General features: G+C 49.9%; 1 protein-coding gene across 1 annotated transcript; it reads left to right on the forward strand.

The window, feature by feature from the left end:
- The first annotated feature begins 571 nt into the window (after positions 1-571).
- On the forward strand, positions 572-16,914 carry LOC103174101 (CCN family member 4-like). Its single transcript, XM_042332008.1, has 5 exons — positions 572-980; positions 9,794-10,082; positions 13,295-13,552; positions 14,676-14,869; positions 16,583-16,914. The coding sequence occupies exons 1-5, from the start codon at positions 933-935 to the stop codon at positions 16,880-16,882; spliced, it is 1,089 nt and encodes a 362-aa protein (XP_042187942.1). The 5' UTR covers positions 572-932; the 3' UTR covers positions 16,883-16,914.
- The last annotated feature ends 4,834 nt before the right edge of the window (positions 16,915-21,748 follow it).

Here is a 21,748-nt window from a genome sequence, read left to right on the forward strand (position 1 = left end):
GTGTGGGTGTGTGTGGGTGTGTGTGGGGGGGTGTGTGGGTGTGTGGGTGTGTGTGGGTGTGTGTGTGGGTGTGTGTGTGTGGGTGTGTGTGGGTGTGTGTGGGTGTGTGGGGTGTGTGTGGTGGTGGGGTGTGTGTGTGGGGTATGTGGGGGTGTGTGTGTGGGTGTGTGTGGGTGTGTGTGGGGGGGTGTGTGGGTGTGTGGGTGTGTGTGTGGGGGTGTGTGTGGGTGTGTGGGTGTGTGTGTGGGTGTGTGTGTGTGGGTGTGTGTGTGGGGGTGTGTGTGGGTGTGTGTGTCAGTGTGAGAGCGATCTGTGCATATTATGCTTTTACTGTCTGCCTTTCAAACCAATTTGTGACTGCCGACAAGAAACATCAGCTGAGATTAGGGAAATGAAGGGACGATCGCCTGGTTTCTTGTTTCCCAAAGATAAAGCGCAGCATTAAACCCCAGAGAGAGAGGGAGAGAGAGGGAGAGGAGAGAGAGAGAGAGGGAGAGAGAGAGAGGGGGAGGAATAAAGAGAGGAGGAGAGACAGACATGAATAAGCAACGGGTGGGTGTGTGTATGTGGGTGTGAGCTGTCCCTTTAAATAGCCTCTGGTCTCCAGCACAGAGAGAGAGAGAGAGAGAGGGGGAGCAATGGGAAAGGCTCAGGGAGCAGAGAAAAGTGTAATTGGGAATTATCCTGACATCCAGATGGGTCTGAACATAGTCTGACTTTACTGGGAGAGAGAGAGAGAGGAGAGAGAGAAAGGGGGAAAAGAAAGGGAAAGGGAAAGAGAGAGAGAGAGAGGCAGAGCTCAGATATAGGCAGTAAGTTGAATGAGTCATTCCTGAGATGGAAATCCCTGGGAAGATGCTGTGAATTGGGGGAAAAAAACAGGAAAGTTTCATGTTTGAGAGTTTCAATGAATTTTCCTCTCTGTCCCAGGAATGAAGGGCTTGTTGCTGTGTGTCATAGTGACTGGCAAACTGGTGCAGGTGAGTCTGAGGCTTGTGTTGTTATATTTATTTATGGTCTTTAACATTTTTTTTAGCATAGGGAGGGGAGAGAGAGAGGGAGAGGGAGAGAGAGAGAGGGGGGTGGAGGAGTTCTTAAAGTGGGGGAAAAGTTTCTTGTGCAGAGGATGTTTTGGCAAAGTTTGGGGAAAGTTTTGGCAAAGTTAACCGTAAGAAAAGTTTTTTTGTGGGTGAGTGGGGAGGGGTGGGGGGGGGGAGAGAGAGAAAGTGTCTTACAGTCTCCAAAGACTGTGTGCGTAAATGTGTGTATAAGGAGGAAAATCACAACAGCACAGTAATAATAATAATAATCCCTACATTTGATACAGTTCCTTATCACGTCTTTGAGACGTCTCAAAGCGCTTCACAGGACACACTGTAAAGTGAATTGACTGCGTATTTTGTAGGTGAAATGTATAGAGTACAGTGTAGAGTACGTATATACTCTGTGGGGTCCTGTAGCTCAGCGTTTAGAGCACTCGTCTCGCAAGCGAGAGGACCTGGGTTTGATTCCCGGGTACGGCAAACCTTAGGCAAGTTTCCTTACTCAACCCGCGTCTGTTTACCAGCAGTCAGTAGGAACCCGGTTGCTCATCAATTGGCAGATCACTTTTCACAGGTAATAATCCTTTCATATAAACAACAACAATAATAATTTGGTCACTCAACCCACGACTGTTTGTGAGACGCTGCTGTGCGCAATTGGCTGCTGCGTTTCACCCACAAAATACACAGTCACTACACTTTATAGTATATTCTCTTAATTTGTTGTTGTTGTGAAGCATTTTGAGACGTGATAAGGCGCTATATCAAATGCAAGGATTATTATTAGATTAGATTATGTGCATATATATTCTCCAGTATAGAGATGAGAGGGTGTGGTGTACATTTTGAGATAATAAAGGGAGCGATTTTATGGGGGAGGTGTCACTGGGGGGTGAGAATGGGATGGTTAGAAGGGTTCGAGTCTGAAGAGGGGAGAGTGCTTAGAAGAGAAAGGAGGAGATGAGGGAGGGAGGGAGGGAGGGATAAGAATATACATATTACTCACTCAACGCTTGACGACAAGTTCAAAAACTAGAGGAATGCAGAGTTGATGTAACCCAGACTGGAGATGTGTTGTGATGAGTAAACTTCTACTGATCAAACACGTGGCAAAAAAAAACTTAATGTTGTTTTAGGAACAGGGATGAGGGGTGGGGTGGGAGGAATAAAAAGGAGAGGTGTGTGTGTGTCTGTGTGTGTGGTGGGGGGGGGATTTCATACTTACATAGGAATATTTTATATTTTTTGTTGACAAAATAAAAAAAATTCTGATATCCAGATAATAATAATGATAATAATAATAATAATAATCCTGGCATTTGATCCAGCGCCTCATCACATCTTCAAGACGACTCAAAGTTCTACACAGTATATACTGGTAAAGTGGTTGACTGATTTTGTGGTCGAAACGCGACAGCCAATTGTGCACAGCAGTGTCCCACAAACATAGATTAAGTGACCAAATTATTATTTTGCTTTTGAAGGGATCATTATCCCAGAAAGCAATCCGCCAATTGACTAACAACCGGGTTCCTACTGACTGCTGGTAAACAGAGGCGTGTGGAGGAAGGAAATTTGCCTCAGGTTTCACCGCGCCCGGGAATCAAACCCTAACTTTGCTGGAGATTTTAATTATAAAAGAGATCAACAACTGTGTTTCTCAATTTGCGTTGAACTAAAAAAAAATGTCACTCAATCCGCAACTGTTTGTGGGGACGCTGCTGTGGGCAATTGGCTGCCGCGTTCCACCCACAAAATACAGTCAATTCACTTTACAGTATAGTCTGTGAAGCGCTTTGAGACGTCTCAAAGACGTGATAAGGCGCTGTATCAAATGCAAGGATTATTATTATTATAACTCTCTCAGAAACAATGTTTTTATCAGGATTTATTGTTTTCTTAAATCTTCGCTGTGTCCTGACCAACAAACTCCCCCAAAACAAAACAAGGAGTAGTGCGATAGTAGTGTCTGAACTGTAAAAAATTATTGAAAGCTGCAGTGTGGAGAGACAGTAAGAAATTGATAAATCTCAGAGACACATCTGTAAAGGATTTGTTAACATCTGTTTGTTTCTGAGTTTGTGTTAAAAAGGCTCAGAAACCATGTTTTTTTGGGGTGGGGGGGGATGGGGCGGGTAATTTTTTTTCAATCTTCGCTGCTCCTGAGCCAACAACCGCAATGCTGGCCATTAACCGAGTATTTTGTGGGCAAAACACGACAGCAAATTGCGCACAGCATTGTCCCACAAACAGATGTAGATTGGGTGACCGCATTATTATTGTTCGAATTGTTTTTAAAGGGATTATTCCCCCCGAAAGCGATCCGCCAATCGACTAGCAATCGGGTTACTACTCACTGCGGGTAAACGAGGCGTGCGGAGTAAGGAAATGTTTCGCCCTGACCAGACCCGCCCGGGAATCGAACCCAGGTCCTCCCGCTCGCTCGGCGAGGGCTCTAACCCCGAGCTACAGGACATGAAAGGCACAGATTCTTATTGATCCTCGTCTGAGTGCCTGGGCTGGGGGAGTGTGTGTGTGTTGCTGGCTGTAGGGCAGACTTTCCTCACTTCCTCTGATGCTCTCGCTCTCCCTCAGGTAGTAACGAGGCTCATGTTCTTTACAACCCATCCTGAGCTCCTGGGGTGAACGCTGCATTTAAAGGGGATATGTCTTACGGGAGAGGGAGTGGGGGGGGGGGGGGGGGAAGGGGCGAAACTGCTTTGGCCAAACTTTGTTTCAAAGGGAGTGTATCATTTTCTTTCAGGGGTCTGTGTATGAGTGTGTGAGTGAATGGGGGGGTGTCTGTGTGTGTGTGTGAGTGTGTGTGTGAGTGGGGGGGAGGGGGCTCTCTGCGTGTGTGTGTGTGTGTCAGTCAGCCTGGCTCAGTCACTCACGCTCTCGCCTCTGGGTCAGAAGTTTGTGGGTTCAAGCCCCACATCAGGACTCAAATCGCACTCCAAGCTGATGCCCCAATGCAGCTCTGGGGGCTGTGGGGGGAGGGTGATGGGGGGGGTTGCAGTGTCGCAGTTGCCGTCCTTCGGATGAGCCGGACAGAGAACCTCCCTTCTCTTTTCCGGTAGTGTCCGGGATCTTTAACGGTTCACTGTTTGGCTGAATCTAGGTTTTCGAACCTCCCCTTTAACTCTCTCGGCCACGGTCAAGTTGCCTGAACCTCCCCTTTAACTCTCTCGGCCACGGTCAAGTTGCCTGAACCTCCCCTTTAACTCTCTCGGCCACGGTCAAGTTGCCTGAACCTCCCCTTTAACTCTCTCGGCCACGGTCAAGTTGCCTGAACCTCCCCTTTAACTCTCTCGGCCACGGTCAAGTTGCCTGAACCTCCCCTTTAACTCTCTCGGCCACGGTCAAGTTGCCTGAACCTCCCCTTTAACTCTCTCGGCCACGGTCAAGTTGCCTGAACCTCCCCTTTAAACCGCAGCATCTTGTCCACATGTCAATGTGGTCCACGTTTGTGTTTGTCACAAACTCGTGACGGAGTTGAAGGAGAAGGTCCCAACAACAGCGTAATGAGCGCGTTAATGGCACTGTGTAAACGCAAATCATTCTTGTGTTGTAGACAGAGAGAAGGTGGCAAACAGAAAGAGAGAGGGACAGAGAGAGAGGGACAGAGAGAGAATGTAATAATAATAATCCTCGCATTTGACACAGCGCCTGATCACATCTTCGAGACGTCTCAAAGCGCTTCACAGGATACACTGTAAAGTGGAGTCCTGTAGCTCAGTGGTTAGAGCACTCGCTTTTGCTTTGCTCAGAGACCTGTTTTGTTTTGTTCAATCCCAGGCAGAGGGCCAAACCTTGGGCAAGTTTCCTTACTCCACACGCCTAATAAGAATCCCTCCAAAACCCCAAACCATAATAAATTGGTCATTTTCAATCTACGACTGTTTGTGGGACATTGCTGTGCGCAATTGGCTGCCGCGTTCGCCCACAAATATACAGTCAATTCACTTTACAGTGTGTTGTGTGAAGCGCTTTGTGACGTCCTCCCGACGTGAAAAGCGCTATATCAAATGCGAGGATTATTATTATTATTATAAAGGAGTGACTGTATATTTTGTGGGCGAAACGAGACAGAGAGAGAGTGTGGCATTCAGGGAGAGAGACAGAAGCAGAGAGAGAGAGAGAGAGGGAGAGAACAGTCATGGTTATACTGTGACCTCTGGTAGACCTGGAGAGCATTGCTCTGACCTGAACTGTGTATGTTCATGCCCCACCGCCCCCACCCCCCCACCGCCCCACCCACCCCCACCCCTCGTTGGCAATTGTCAAGTTAAAGTTAAAGCTCACGTTACTAGGATACTGTTTCCTGAGTCAAAGCGTCCAAGTGACTTAGCCAATTGGACTTGGAAGATGAGGGAGTTTCTTGCTCCAAGTTAAAATCATTCACTTGCTCCACAGCTGTTTGTGGGATGTTGTTGGGTGCAAATTGACAGCCAGGTTACACCCTGCAAATACAGTCACTACACTTTACAGTAAAATTAATGGGTTAATTTAAGTAATAATGTTATTTTTTGCTGCTGTTTCTAATGCTAATGAGGAGCAAGATCCAAATTTAGTGTCAGCCTGGCCCAGTGGTAGCTCTCTCCCCCTCTCTCTCTCTCTCTCTCTCCCTCTCTCTCTCAGTCAGGAGGTTGTGGGTTCAACCCCCACGTCAGGACTTGGAATCACACAGTCTAAGCTGATGCTCCAATACAGCGCTGGGGGGGGGGGCACTGTGGGAGGTGCCGTCCTCGGGAGGAGACGTTAACCCGAGGTCCCGTCTGCCTGTTCGGGGGGATGGTAAAGATCCCGCGGGGCTATTGGAAAAGAGAAGGGAGTTTCTCTCTCTCCCGGTGTCCTGGACAACAATCCCCCAAATAATATTGCCCACTCGCCCCACGGCTGTGTGTGGGGGCACTGCTGTGTGTAACTGGCTGCCGGGTTTCATCCACAAAGTATTCAGTCACTACACTTTACAGTATATTCTGTGAAGCGCTTTGAGATGTCTCAATGACATGATAAGGCACTATATCAAATGCAAGGATTATTATTATTATTTAGATGGTTAGACTCCAGCAGTTACCCCCAATACACACTCTGGGATCCCCAAACTTTAGCTCTCACCAACCTGCGCCTAATACTCTCCGCAATTAGGTAAAACGGGGGAGAGAGAGGGAACGAGAGGGCATTCCATTCCAGACACTGGCAATTTCCATGTCAAGGTGGAATGCATGGAAACTCGTGGTGATGAGTTTCCGCATGTGTCAGACACCCGGCTGACCAAAAAACATCAACGCAGCTTCCAAATTCATCATAGCTTTAGGTTCAAAACCATTGGCTTACAATTCAAGGTGGCTCAGAATTGTGAACATTTCTTGGCTGCCGCATTTCGTCCACAAAATACACAGTCACTACACTTTACAGTAATAATAATAATAATCCTTGCATTTGATATAGCGCTTTTCACGTCGGGAGGACGTCCCAAAGCGCTTCACAGAACACACTGTAAAGTGAATTGACTGTATATTTGTGGGCGAACGCGGCAGCCAATTGCGCACAGCAATGTCCCACAAACAGTCGTGGATTGAAAATGACCAATTTATTATTGTGTTTGGTTTTGGAGGGATTATTATTAGGCTCTGTGTGGAGTAAGGAAACTTGCCCAAGGTTTCGCCCTCTGCCTGGGATTGAACTCAGGTCTCTCACTTGCAAAGCGAGTGCTCTAACCACTGAGCTACAGGACTCCACAGTATATCCTGTGAAGCGCTTTGAGTCGTCTTGAAGATGTGATAAGGCTCTGTATCAAATGTAAGTATTATTGTTAATAATAAGGAGCGAACAGCACAGACCGAGCCAGAGGCACACAAAGGTTTCCCTTAAAAAAGGAAGTGATGAAGAACAACAACAACAAGATTCCATTTATAGAGCGCCTTTCACGTCGGGAGGACGTCCCGAGGCGCTGGAACTAGGAAAGAACTAAGAAAGAGGGAAGGTCAGAGGTTATCGCAGATGACGCACATTTGTGGAGTTGCTGAGTGAACGGCCAATGATCCAGTGCTCACTGTCACTGATGGGCACGAGTTCCTTGTGCTAACTCCCACCTGTGTGACCTGCTAACCCCATATCAACCTGCAGGCTCTGGCCTGCTCCCCGGCCCCGCCCGGCCCACCCCACCATTGCCGGTCAGGCCTTCAGCCTCTCTGCCCCACCCTCTGGAACTGCATCCCACAGTCCCTCCCCCTCACACCCTACCCCTCGCCTCCCTCAGGGCATGTCTCAAGACCCTCCTCTTTGACCGCGCCTTTGGTCACTGTCCTACCTCCACCCTCCCTGCCCTCCAGCCCCTCCTGATCCCAACCCCCAGCTCGGGTCCAAATACCTAACGGTCCAGCCAGCGCCTTGGGACGTCCTTCCGACGTGAAAGACGCTGTTGAAATGTAAATTGTTAGTCGATGAGGCGATATGATTGCTGTCTAAGGTTCTAAAGGGGCCAAACAATCTGGATCATGATGGGCTGCTTCAACGTGTCCAGAATAGTAAACCAGAGGCCACGGCCTGCGATTGAAGGGCATAAATACAGAACAAGTCCACCAAACACCATTTCAGTGAGCGGATAGTGACCGTGTGGAACAGACTCCCCGGGGAGACGGTGAAGCAGGAAATGTTGATACTTTCAAACGCAGATTAGACAGTTTTCTTTTAGGGAATAATATGATGGGATACAGCGCACAGGGAGATGGGGACATATGTACATGTGACCACCAGGGAGGTGGAAGGCCAACCGGATGGACCTTGGTCTTTTTTCATCGAGAATTTCTTATGTTCTTATAATTGACAGATCGCTTTCCAGGGGTAATAATCCCTTCAAAAAAACAATAATAATAATAATTTGGTCACTTCAATCCACGACTGTTTGTGGGACGCTGTTGTGCGCAATTGGCTGCCACGTTTCACCCACAAAAAGATACCGTTAATTCATTTTAGAGTTTATTCTGTGAAGCGCTTTGGTCGCCTCAAAGACATGACACGGCACTGTATCATAGAATCATAGAATCTTATTACACAGAAGGAGGCTATTCTGCCGCTCATTCCTGTGCCGACTCTTTGAAAGAGCCATCGACTGGTCCTACCCTCCCCCCCCCCCCACAACAACACAATGACATCTATAGAGCGTCTTTCACGTCGGGAGGACGTCCCAAAGCAAAGGGGTGAGGGAAGACAGAGAGGTGGGAGGGAGACCAAAGGGACGGTCGAAGAGGAGGGACTTGAGACCGGCCTTGAAGGAGGCGAGGGAGGAAGCGAGGCCAAGGGACCGTGGGATGGAGTTCCAGAGTGTGGGGGCAGAGAGGCTGAAAGCCCAGACACCGATGGTAGGGCGGGTCGGGCAGGAGACATGGAGCAGCCGGAGCCCGATGAACGGAGGGAGGGGGCAGGTTGGTAGGGAGTCAGCAGGTCAGAGAGGTGGGAGGGGGCAAAGCCATGGATGGCCTTAAAGGTGAGGACGAGGATTTTGAACTCGATCCTCTGGGGGATGGGGTGCCAGTGGAATCGGACGAGGGTGGGAGTGATGGGGTCGGGCGAGGGTGATGGGGTCGGGCGAGGGTGATGGGGTCGGGCGAGGATGGGGTGATGGGGTCGGGCGAGGGTGGGAGTGATGGGGTCGGGCGAGGGTGGGAGTGATGGGGTCGGGCGAGGGTGGGAGTGATGGGGTCGGGCGAGGGTGGGAGTGATGGGGTCGGGCGAGGGTGGGAGTGATGGGGTCTCGGAGTCTGGTGCGTGAGAGTACATGAGCTGCAGAGTTGTGGATGATCTGCAGGTTGTGAAGGGAAGAGGTGGGAAGGCCGATGAGGAGGGAGTTCCCGTAATCGAGCCTTGAGGTGACGAATGTGTGGGTGGGGGTCTCACCTGAGGGGTGAGGCAGTGGCGGAGTTTGGCAATGGTGCGGATCATCATAATAACTGTGATTTGAATTGACTGTATTTTGTGAGCGAAACACAGGAGCCAATTGCACACGGCAGTGTCCCACAAACAGCCGTGGGTTGAAGTGACCAATTTATTTATTTTGAAGCAATTATTACCCCAGAAATTGATCCTCAATCGACTAAGAACCGGATTCCCACTCACTGCCGGTAAACAGAGGGCTGTGGAGTAAGGAAACTTGCCGAAGGTTTCGCTCTGTTCGGGAATCGAACCCGAGTCCTCTCGACTATGGGGGGGGTGGGGGGTGGGGGCGCGATGCTGAATTATTTTGTGGTGATTTTCAACTCGATGCAAAACATAAGTCACTTTATTATATTCAGTCCCTCCCGACCTGCTCTGTCCTGGGCCCGCGACACCCTCCAGTGGCCACATAGGGACCTCTCTCTTCTGCTGCACAGATGTTTGTGAGGTCGGGATATCGGGATTCGAGGCAAAGGCGGGTAATTGGAGTTGAGGTACAGATCAGCCATGTTCCTATAGAATGGCAGAACAGGCTCTCAAGGGGCTGAATGGCCACCTCCTGCTCCTGTGTTCCTATCAACAACGACAACAACTTGCACTTATATAGCGCCCTCCACTCAGGGCAGCGTCTCAGAGCCCTTAACAGTGGCGGAGCCCGACCCCGACTCTGTCGTGGACCCGAAATATTGACTCACTTTCCTCTCTCCATAGATGCTGCCTGACCTGCTGAGTGTTCCCGGTGACCTCTGTTTTGTTTCAGATCTGCAGTATTTTGCACTCAAATAATAATAATGATCTCGTCTTCTGCTCAGATCCTCGCTCAGAACTCCACAGCTGCTGCGGGGGCCTTGAGGACCACCGAGAGCCCCATCGACCCCTACAACCGCACCCAGTACTGTCACTGGCCGTGCGCGTGCCCCCTGTCTCCCCCTGACTGTCCCCCGGGGGTCAGCCTGGTGACTGACGGCTGTGACTGCTGTCGGACTTGCGCTAAGCAGCTCGGGGAGTCCTGCACTGAGGCTGACACCTGTGACCCCCACCGTGAGCTCTATTGTGACTACAGCAAAGATCGGCCCCGCTATGAGGTGGGACTATGTGCGCGTAAGTATCCTCCTCCTCCTCCACTGCCAGCCCAGGGGTGGGAGGGGTGGGTGGGGGGGATGGAGAGATCCCAGCCCTGAGAGCGAGAGGGGGAGTGGGTGGGGGGAGTGGAGGGAGAGACCCCAGCCTGGGGGCGAGAGGGGGAGTGGAGGGAGAGACCCCAGCTTGGGGGCGAGAGGGGGAGTGGGGTGGGGAGTGGAGGGAGAGACCCCAGCCTGGGGGCGCGAGGGGGGAGTGGGGAGTGGGGGGGAGTGGAGGGGGAGACCCCAACCTGGGGCAGGAGGGGTGGGTGGGGGGGGGGAGTGGAGGGGAGACCCCATCCTGGGGATGAGAGGGGAAGTGGAGGGGGAGACCCCAGCCTGGGGGCGAGAGGGGGAGTGGGCCACCGCTGTGTGCAATTGGCTGCTGTGTTTCACCCACAAACTACACAGTTACGTTACTGTTGACTCTGGAAAGCGCTTTGAGACGTCTTGTGATGCGTTGGATCAAATACAATTATTATTATGATTGCTATTGTTATTATTATGGTTGTTGTTGTTGTTGCTATTGTTGTTATTATTATGGTTGTTATTGTTGTTGTTATTGTTGTTCTTATTGTTGTTATTGTTGTTCTTATTGTTATTGTTGTTATTATTATGGTTGTTGTCGTTGTTGTTATCGTTCTGGTTGTTGTTTTGGTTGTTATTGTTGTTGTTATTCTGGTTGTTTTTGATATTGTTGTTGTTCTGTTTGTTGTTTCATAGATCCATAGAATGTTACGGCACTGAAGGAGGCCATTCGGCCCATCGAGTCTGTGCGGCTCTTTGACAGAGCGTCACTTTCACTGACCCCAATCACCAGCTTTCTCCCCATAACCCCCCAAACCCGTCTTCCCCGATACCTGTCCAGTTCTCTCTTAAAAGCTGTTATTGAATCGGACTTCACTGCCCTTTCGGGCGGATCATTCCAAATTCCAACAACTCACTGAGTGAAAACATTTCTTCTAACCCTCCCCTCTGCTTCTTTTGGTGATATCTTCAGACTGTGACCGCGGGTCACAGACACACCTACCAGCGGAAACAGCTTTCCCTATCTCACCTGTCGAAACCTTTCATGATCTTGAAGACCTCTATCAGGTCCCCACGTAACCTTCTCTGCTCTAATGGGAAAAGTCCTAACTTCTCCACTGTCCTCATAGCTAAGGTTCCCCATTCCTGGTATCATTCTCGTGAATCTCCTCTGTACCCTTTCCAGTGCCTTAATGTCCTTCCTGAGGTAATGGGCCCAGAACTGGACGCAGTACTCCAGCTGAGGCCTAACCAGTGTTTTGTACAGATTAACCATAACCCCTACTTTTATACTCTATGCCCCGACTAATAAAGCTCAGTACACCAAATGCCTTTTTTACTGCCCTATCTACCTGCCCCACTACCTTTAATGATTCGCTTACTTGAACACCCAGATCTCTCTGTACGTTCACCCCCTTAAGATTGAGCTCCAAGTCTATATCGCCTCCTATCATTTTTCATACCTACGTGTATCACCTCACACTTATCCACATTGAAATCCATTTGCCACATGTCAGCCCATTCCACCATTCTGTGTATGTCTGCTGCAGTTGGTTACAGTCCTCCTCACTATTTACTACCCGACCTAACTTTGTATCATCTGCAAACTTGGAAATAGTGCTCTCTATGCCCAAGTCCAGATCATTAATATATATTAGAAAGAGCAGTGGTCCCAATACCGATCCCTGGGGGACACCGCTGCACACCTCCTTCCATTTCGAGAAACACCCATTAACCACCACCCTCTGCTTTCTGTCACTCAGTCAGTTCCTAATCCAAACTGCCACTGTCCCCTTAATACGGTGGCCTCTAATTTTTTTATTAACCTCTTATGCGGTACTGTGTCAAAAGCCTTTTTGAAATCCATGTAAATAACGTCCACCGCATTTCCCTCATCAACCCTCGCAGTCACCTCTTCAAAAAATTCTATTAGATTTGTTAGGCAAAATTTGCCTTTAACAAATCCATGTTGGCTGTCTCTAATTACCTCGTGTTCCTCTCAGTAGAGATTTATTTTGTCCCGGATTACGGTCTCCAGTAGCTTTCCTATTACCGAAGTTAGGCTGACTGGCCTGTAATTTCCGGGTTTGTCTTTCTGCCCCTTTTTGTAGAGGGGGTAACATTAGCCACTCTCCAGTCTCTTGGCACCACTCCTGTGTCCAATGACGATTGAAATATAATGGCCAAAGCCTCCGCTATTTGAACCCGTATCTCCCACAGCAACCTTGGGTGAAACCCATCTGGTCCTGGTGACTTATCAATTTTGAGCCCAGTCAATCTTTTCAGAACTTCCTCTCTGTCGATAGTAATCTGATCTATGTCCTCTGCCCTCTCATCCAATGCTGCAGCATTTGGGGCATCCGTTTCCGTTGTGAAGACAGATGCAAAGTACTCATTTAGTACATCAGCCATCCCTCTGCCTCCACAACAAGATGGCCGTCATTGCCTTTGATTGGCCCCACCCTACCTTTAACTAACCTTTTTTCCTTTATGTGCTTATAAAATATTTTAGGATTCCCCGTTATGTTACCCACTAACCTCTTCTCATGTCTGTCTTATCACTCTTTTAAGGTCACTCCTGCATTCTCTATAATGCGCTTTGCTATCCTCAGTGTCTTGCATCTTCCAATTGTCGTACGCCATCTTCTTCTTTTTCATCCTCAACAGAATATCCCTGGCCATCCAGGCCGGGCTTGGTTGTCGCACATTTCCCTGTTGTGGGAATATATCTATTTAGACCCTGAGCTATCGTATCTTTGAAGATCTCCTATTGCTCATGAGTTGTTTGACCTGCCATTCTCACTTGCCAGTCCACCAACTCTCACTCCCTCTTTAGCCCATCAAAATTAGCCCTTTTCCAGTCAACCATTTTCACCCTCGACTGTACTTTGTCCCTGTTCATGAGTAATCTAAACCTAATAGTATTATGGTCACTGTTGTTGTTATTGTTCTGGTTGGGTTGCAGACCTGGTTGTTGTTGTTGTTGTTGTTGTTATTGTTCTGGTTGGGTTGCAGACCTGGTTGTTGTTGTTGTTGTTGTTGTTGTTGTTATTGTTCTGGTTGGGTTGCAGACCTGGTTGTTGTTGTTGTTGTTGTTGTGTTGTTGTTGTTGTTGTTGTTATTGTTCTGGTTGGGTTGCAGACCTGGTTGTTGTTGTTGTTGCAGATCTGGTTGGCGTTGGCTGTGAGCTGAATGGGCGACGTTTTGCCAATGGACAGAACTTTCAGCCCAACTGCAAGTACAAGTGCACGTGTGTGAACGGTGCCATTGGCTGTGTACCCGCGTGTCGCCAGTCCCGCCCCCCCCTCGTGTGGTGCCAACACCCCAAGAGTGTCCGGCTGCTCGGCCGCTGCTGTGAGCAGTGGATCTGTGACCAGTCAAAGCGTCTCCGCAAACCGGCGCCGCGACACGTGTCCATGTCAGGTACGTGACTGGGCGGGGCTTCAGTGTGTGGGCGGGACTTTGGTATGTGGGCGGGGCTTCAGTGTGTGGGCGGGACTTTGGTATGTGGGCGGGGCTTCCGTGTGTGGGCGGGACTTTGGTATGTGGGCTGGGCTTCAGTGTGTGGGCAGGGCTTTGGTATGTGGGCGGGGCTTCAGTGTGTGGGCAGGGCTTTGGTATGTGGGCGGGGCTTCAGTGTGTGGGCGGGACTTTGGTATGTGGGCGGGGCTTCAGTGTGTGGGCGGGACTTTGGTATGTGGGCGGGGCTTCAGTGTGTGGGCAGGGCTTTGGTATGTGGGCGGGGCTTCAGTGTGTGGGCGGGACTTTGGTATGTGGGCGGGGCTTCAGTGTGTGGGCGGGGCTTTGGTATGTGGGCGGGGCTTCAGGGCCTTGAGACTGTTTCCCCGGTTGGAGAATCTAAAACTTGGGTCATAGTCTCAGGGTTAAGGATCAGCCGTTTTGGATTGAGTTGAGGAAACATTTCTTCACTCAGAGGGCAGTGAATTTATGGAATTCTCTACCGCAGAGGCCGTGGATCTCAGTCAGTCCTTAAACTTATTCAAGGCTGAGGTTGTAGATTTCTGAAGGATGGAGGGATTAAGGGATATGGGGATAGGGCGGGTAATGGGATTAGGTTAGAAGATCAGCCACGATCTTATTAAATGGCGGGGCACAGGCTCGAGGGGCTGAATGGCCAACTCCTGCTCCTAATTCTTATGGTCTTAAGAACAACTTGCACTTACAGAGCGCCCTCCACGCAGGATAGCGCCACAGAGCGCTTCACCATGTTAAGGTGGAGCTTCACTATGTCAAGGTGGGGCTTCACTGTATCAGGGCGGGGCCTCACTATATCGGGGCGGGGCCTCACTATATCAGGGCGGAGCCTCACTATATCAGGGCGGGGCCTCACTATATCAGGGCGGGGCCTCACTATATTATCAAAAACAAGTGACATTGTCGCAGTGGTTCTCAGGTGGGGAGGACGTTCGAAGGCGCTGTCAGGTACATCACGGTGGGAGGGGAGGGGAGGACAAGCCGGCTCCGGCTTTCATCCCTGTCTCTATGCCAACGCTAACCCCCTGCCTCACTCCCCCCCCACCCACAGCGTACGGCGGGGACTCGGAGGTTTGGCGTAAGAACTGCCTGGTGCAGACCACGGGCTGGAGCGCCTGCAGCAAGACGTGTGGGATGGGCATCTCCACCCGAGTCTCCAACGATAACCAACACTGTCACCTGGGCAAGGAGCGACGCCTCTGCCTCCTCAGGCCATGTGACGTGGACATCACCGAGCACATCAAGGTCAGAGCCTCAGCCCACACACACCTCACACACTGCGCCCGGGGGCAGGAACCAACAAGGCTTATTATGGGGCTCGAACCCACAACCTTCTGACACAGAAGAGGCGAGTCTGGCTGCCATCTTTCATAGGGAGAGAAAGAGGGGGCGAGAGAGAGAGAGAGAGAGGGGGAGGTCCTGGAAGCCAATCTATCACCACTCTGGCCCAAAATGCTGTAAATCTGAAAGAAAAACAGACGTCGCTGGGAACACTCAACAACAATAACAGGATTACATTTGTTTAGCGCCTTTCACGTCGGGAGGACGTTCCCAGGAGCTGGACAGAGTACAGCATTTCAGACCCGAGCTGGGGTCAGGGGGAGGAGGGTGGCCGATGGCATGGTTGAAGAGGAGGGTCTTGAGGCGGGACTTGAAGGAGGCTACGGAGGGGGAGAGGCGGAGTGACTGGGGGATGGAATTCCAGAGGTTGGGGACAGAGTGGCTGAAGGCTGTCCCGCCAATGGTGGGGCGGGGGACGTGGAGCAGCCAGAGCCGGGTGAGCGGAGGGAACGGGCAGGTTGGTAGGGGGTTAGGAGGTCGCAGAGGTAGGGTGGGGCGAGGCCATGGAGGGCTTTGTAGGTGAGGACCAGGATCTTGAACTGGATCCTCTGAAGGATAGAGAGCCAATGGAGTCGGGCAAGAATGGGGGAGATGGGGTCACGGAGTTTGGTGCGGGAGAGGACACCGGCGGCAGAGTTCTGGATGATCTGCAGCTGTGGAGGGAGGGGTTGGGAAGGCCAACAAGTAGGGAGTTTGCATAGTTGAGCCTTGAGGTGATGAAGGTATGAACAAGAGTTTCAGAGGCCTGAGGGGTGAGGTAGTGACAGAGTCGGGCGATGTTACGGAGGTGAGGGAAGGCAGAGTGGGTCATGGCTTGAATGTGGGGGAGAAAAGACAGATGAGGGTTGAACAAGACACCCAGTTGGTGGCTGGTGAGTTGCCGTGAGCAACCATGGAGGTTGATGTTGCTGGAGCCTGAGGTGCAGAGGCGCTGGTGTGAGCCGATCAGGAGGGCCTCAGTCTTGTTCACATTCAACAAGTGAGTCAGCGTTCGGATCCACGACAGTCGTTGGAAACACTCAGCAGGTCAGGCAGCATCTATGGAGGGAGGAAAATGAGTCAACGTTGGCTTACGTTCCTCTCTCCGTAGATGCTGCCTGACCTGCTGAGGGTTCCCAGCGACTTGCTTTGTGCAGTAACAGGGATCTGCCTCTAGGCGGCAGCATTGTGCTGTGTAACTCAGACGCAGCGTGACAGTGCCCCCTCCTGGCTGAGGGGAGGACTGCACCCACCCTGAACCGTTTTGTGACACATTCATACGACACAATCCCTGCATCTGATACAGATCCTGATCATCAGCCTCAGAGCGCTTCGCAGCATATACCGTAAAGTGTGGTGACTGTGTATTTGTAGGTAAACGCAGCGCTCTCTCTCCCCTCTCCCCCTCTCTCTCCCTCTAATCCCCCTCTCATTCTCTCCACTCTCCCTCTCTCTTTTCCCCCACTCTCTCTCCCCCTCTACCCTTCTCTCTCTCCCTCCTCTCCCTCCCCCCCTCTCTCTCCCCGCCCCCATCTCTCCCCTTGCTCTCTCCCCCTCCCACCTCTCTCTTCCCCTCTCCCCCCTCTTCCCTCTCTCTCCTGCTGGTCTCTGACTGTTGTTGTTGTTGTTTACCCACAGCCGGGGAAGCGATGCCTGAGTGTGCTGAAGCAGACGGAGCCTCTACACTACACACTGTCGGGGTGTGTGAGCCGCCGCTCGTATCGGCCCAAGTACTGCGGGGGGTGCACAGATGAGCGTTGCTGTGGCCCCCTGAGGACCAGAACCATCCCCGTGACCTTCACCTGCCCCGACGGCACCTCCTTCTCCAAGGACCTCATGTGGATCAACTCGTGTTTCTGTAACCTGGGCTGTCAGAACCCCAACGACATCTTTACTGACCTGTCGTACTACCCCTCATACAGCGAGGTCAGCAACTGACAAGAACAACAACAACTCACATCTGTACAGCGTCCATCACCCGGGGAGGACATCCCAAGGCTCTGGATAGTCAGGGATTTGGACCCGAGCTGGGGGTTGGGCTCAGGGGGGGGGGGGGGTGGAAGGCAGGGAGCGTGGGGGTAGGATGGTGTCCGAAGGCGAGGTCGATGATGAAGATCTTCAGATGGGCCTTGAAGGAGGTGAGGGAGGGGGTGAGGCAAAGGGAATGTGGGATGGAGTTCCAGAGGGTGGGGGCAGAGAGGCTGAAAGCTTGACCACCGATGAGTAGGCCAGAGCCTGCTGAGCGGAGGGAGAGTGACAGGTTGATATGGAGTTAGCAGGTCTAACCCCACCCCCCTCTCTCTCTCTCCCCTCATGCTCTCCCACCCTCCACTCCTCTGGTGACTCTCTCCCACAAAAGGCTGTGGATGTTGGATCCGCTCCAATTTTCAAGGTTGAGATGGAGAGATGTTTGTTAGGTCAGGGGATCAATGGACATGGGCAAAGGCAGGTAATTGACCCGACGTGAAAGGCGCTATACAGATATACTTGTTGTTATAATTGGAATTGAGGTACAGATCAGCCATTAATAGAAATATTAATAGTAATAGAATGGAGGAACAGACTCAAGGGGCTGTATGGCCTACTCCTGTTTCTATGACCAAAATGGCGCCCCCCCCCCCCCCCACTCAATATAAGACAAGGTCCTCACTGCTCGCTCGTTATCCCGAGATAATACATCTGCTTTACAACACCCCGCCCCAACCCCACTCGTCCGATCCCCCCCCCCCTCTCGCTCGGCTAATACAACTGGAGACTGCTTGTCCCTTGACCCCTCAATCCCACCATCATTGGCCGTGCCTTCAGCCACTGTGCCCCTGATCTCTGGAACTCCCCGACCCCTTTATCCTCCTTTAAATCCCACCTGAAGACAACAGCAAATTACACTTGAACAAAACAGAAAATACTGCAGAGGCTGGAATCTGAAACAAAAACAGAGAGATCTGGGGACGCTCAGCGGGTCAGGCAGCATCTATGGAGAGAGGAAAGTGAGTCAATGCTTCGGGTCCACGACCCTTCGTCAGAACTGGCGAGTCCTGACAAAGGGTCGTGGACCTGAAACGTTGACTCACTTTCCTCTCTCCATAAATGCTGCCTGACCCGCTGAGCGTTCCCAGATCTCTCTATTTCTGTAGCAAATTACACTTATCTAACTCCTTCCCTTCACATCAGAAAGACATCCCCAGGACACTGAATAATCAGGGCTTTTGGGCCCGAGCTGGGAGTTGGGGTCAGGGGGGGCAGAGGGCGGGGTGGGTGAAGTGGGGCGGCTGGGGGGTGGGTGGGGTGGTGGCCAAAGGCGCGGGCGAAGAGTAAGGTCTTTAGACGGGACTTGAAGGAAGCAAGAGAGGGGATGAGCCAGAGGGATTGCGGGATAGAGTTCAGAGTTTCTTTCACGTCGGGCGGACATCAAAGCACTTACTGGGTATCTGAGCTGGGGGTGGGAGCTGAGTGGGAGGGTGAGGGATGATATGATTACGGGCTTTAAGATTCTGAATGGAATATATAAAGTAGACCATGATCAGCTGTTCTATCTTGAACAGAGCCACGGCCTGCGATTGACGGGGGTAAATTCAGAAGAAATCTGCGGAAACACTACTTCAGTGAGCGAGTTAGTAAACGTATGGAACAGACTCCCTCGGGAGACGGTGGAAGCAGAAAGTGTTGATTCTTTCAAGAACAAATGAGATAGATTTCTGTTAGGAAATAATATCTGGGGAGACGGTGTATAGTTTGGGACACTGCCTGTCAAGTGACTGCCAGGATGGTGGAAGGCAAAACTGAATGAACCTCGGTCTTCTTTCGCCGGCAAATTCTTATGAATTATTTTAAAAGGGAATTAGATGTTTGAAGGAGGGATGTTAAGGACGAGGAGTTTGGGGGAAGGAGCAGGAGACTCGGCGACTCACGTGGAGTCTGTAACTGCGATATCAGGGAACACGCCCCAAATGGAAGATTAAAATAAGATATATATATATTATTGTTTTGTACAGTATATAGAATCTTTCTGAAATAAGAGCTGTATTGAGTCCCCATTTCTCACCTTTATTATCTGGATGCCTTGCTTCGTTGCTGTATATTTTACTCCTGTTCAGTGTGTGTGTGGCTGTCAATGCTCTTCTGTGTGGTTGAGTATAGACACTGCTCTGTGCACAGAATCAGTAGCCAGGATCTTCCTGGCTGTCGCTCGTGCTCTCACATCTGGGTCAGAAGGTTGTGGGTTCGAGCCTCCTGGTCCAGGCTGCCGTACAGTCCACACACACACAGACACACACACTCACATCCCCTCTCTTGCACACACTCACACTCCCTCTCACACTTTTTCTCTCACACACACAGACCCCATCCCGGTGTTACAATGGTGCTGTTCTCTCTCCAGTTTGAGTTCTGGGTCTGGCCCCTCACACATAGCAAAGCTATTGCAGAAAAGTAAATGCCAAAATAAAGATCACCAGATGTGAGTTGTTGATAAATGGAGACTTGATATCACAACATTCCTTCACCCCCAATTACCTTCTCAAAGCCTCAGCAGTGAACACATTGCACGCCGGGTGTCACAGAGTAGAAGAAAAAACTAAGTGTATTATTGTTTTGTCAGAGACACATTGCTATAATGTATAATGTAAAGGAATGCTATAAGAAAGAAAGTCTATTTAATTCCAATTATGAATCATCATATTAAAGGTGCAATTCAAAAATGACTTAAGTGTTGATTATTATTATTTTGATTTTGATCAGTTATTGAAAGTGTCTGAGCCGCTGGGGGTCCGGCAATGCATTGAATAGCGCAGTCAATTCGCAAGTGAGAGGACCTGGGTTTGATTCCCAGACACGGCTAAACCTGAGTAAATTTCCTTACTTCTTACTCCACACAACTGTTTACCGAGCAGCACAATTGCCCAAAGCAATGTCCAACAAACAACCAATTTGGCCAGGACACCAGGAGAAATAAGAGAATGTCCCTTCTCCTTTTTGAATAGCGTCGCGGGATCTTTGAAGTCTACCTGAACAGACAGACGAGACCTCAGTTTAACGTCTCATTCGAAGGATGGCACCTCAGACAATGCAACACATCCCCACAGCGCTACATTGGAGTGTCATCTTAGACTGTGTGATTCCACTTCCCAACGTGGAATCTGTTAATTTTCCCATTTTAGGAAGATTGTTTGCACCCTTAAAGCAAACTAAATTCCACACAAACTCACTTGAGGATCCACTTGCTTTGCTCAGCTGCATAGTTTCGGCCGATATTCATTCGTTTGTTCCATCAGAAAGTCAGTTGCATTCACACGCTTGAATTCTTCAGTTTCCCGATAGTTGCGGGGATCTTGTGGCTGTTAATAATAATAATTCTTGCACTTTATATTGTATTTATATATTTATTTGTTGTTGAGACGTTGCAAAGAGCTTCACAGAATCTACTGTGAAATGAATTGACTATATTTTGTGGGTGAAACACAGCAGCCATTTACACACAGAAGTGTGTCCCCACAGACAGTCATGGATTGAGTGACCAAATTATTATTTATTTTTTGAAGGGATTATTGCCCCTGGAAAGTGATCCACTAATCGACTAACAATCGGGTTCCTGCGATTACCCACCCAGGTCCTCTCGAACTAACATGCTACAGGACTCCCTCCACCTGTTGGGTCATTTGACATCTGATAAGCGCAGGTGATGAGGAAATAACCATAAAACAGTGAAGGTCTGGACAGAAAACACGGATACACACAATGTTTTTTTTGGCAAAGTTTTAAAATTTATTTTTCAAATAAATATAAATGTATATGTCATTGAGAACAATCTTTTTCCCCAAAAAAAATTCTTTCCTACATTAAAGTGAGCAAGTGCTCACCTCACCACCGTAGTTGTTCATTCAGTCCTGTCCCCACACACCTCGCCCCTTTCGTAGGGAACAGAACACACCGTGGTCAATTTAAACAGATTGTCGGAAATCACACCCACCAATGCTGGTGAGAAAATCAATCAGGAAAGTAATCTGCTCATTCAATAAAAGGGCAGGCCAGACTAACCTAAAATCACTGCACCTCTAAAGCTGCGGAGAGTCATTAATACACTGGCAGACCCTTCTTATAGCCTGTTTACATAGCCTTTTGTGGTTCAATACACTATCTCCCCCACACTCTGCAAACACTTGCCTTTAAATTAAAGATCATGTTTTACTATTGCTGAGTAGAAATGGCCTTTTTTGTAATGTTGCAGAAACCGTATGGAAGCCCTACTTCCTCTCTTCCTCGCTCTCGCTCCCCCAACCCCAGCAAAGAGAGGCTCGCCGGTGGGTAGGTCGGTGTATGAGGTGAATAATGATGCTCTAACGAAACCTCAATTAAGTTCTGGCTCCATTGTGCTGGAGGAGATGAGAAGCCTGTTATAAAGAACAGAGACAGCCCCAAATGTAATGTTGACTTGATGTACACCTTTGAAGGAGTTAGGTAGGATTTTAGGTCCATTTGGAGAGCGTGTTTATAGCCTCCTGTTGGTTTTCTCTGGTCTTTCGCAGAGACTCTGTAAACTGAACCCATTTGCTTTAATCCTTCATGCTATTCAAGATCAGAAAAATGGGTTGACTCACACGGCAAGTTCATGCACTAAAGTGGAGGCTTCTTCAAGACAGGTGCTCACTTTCCTTCCCCACCACATACACATTCCTAGCCCTGTCCACCCACACAGCAGTGGGCAGGAAAGACAATAGCAACACAGACGCGGTGTGGTTTGAACCCTCGGCTCTCTCTTTGCTGCAGTGCAGAAGATGTAAGAGATTTTTTTTCTTTTGCAGACAAACT

Source organism: Callorhinchus milii, unplaced genomic scaffold (genome assembly GCF_018977255.1).
Source record: "Callorhinchus milii isolate IMCB2004 unplaced genomic scaffold, IMCB_Cmil_1.0 Scaffold2, whole genome shotgun sequence".
NCBI classification, from domain to species: Eukaryota; Metazoa; Chordata; class Chondrichthyes; order Chimaeriformes; family Callorhinchidae; genus Callorhinchus; species Callorhinchus milii.

Coding starts and splice junctions, on each gene's coding strand:
- LOC103174101 (XM_042332008.1), top strand. CDS start 933: ATGAAGGGCTTGTTGCTGTGTGTCATAGTGACTGGCAAACTGGTGCAG. Junction 13,553..14,675: donor GCGACACGTGTCCATGTCAG/GTACGTGACTGG, acceptor CCCCACCCACAG/CGTACGGCGGGGACTCGGAG. Junction 14,870..16,582: donor ACATCACCGAGCACATCAAG/GTCAGAGCCTCA, acceptor GTTTACCCACAG/CCGGGGAAGCGATGCCTGAG.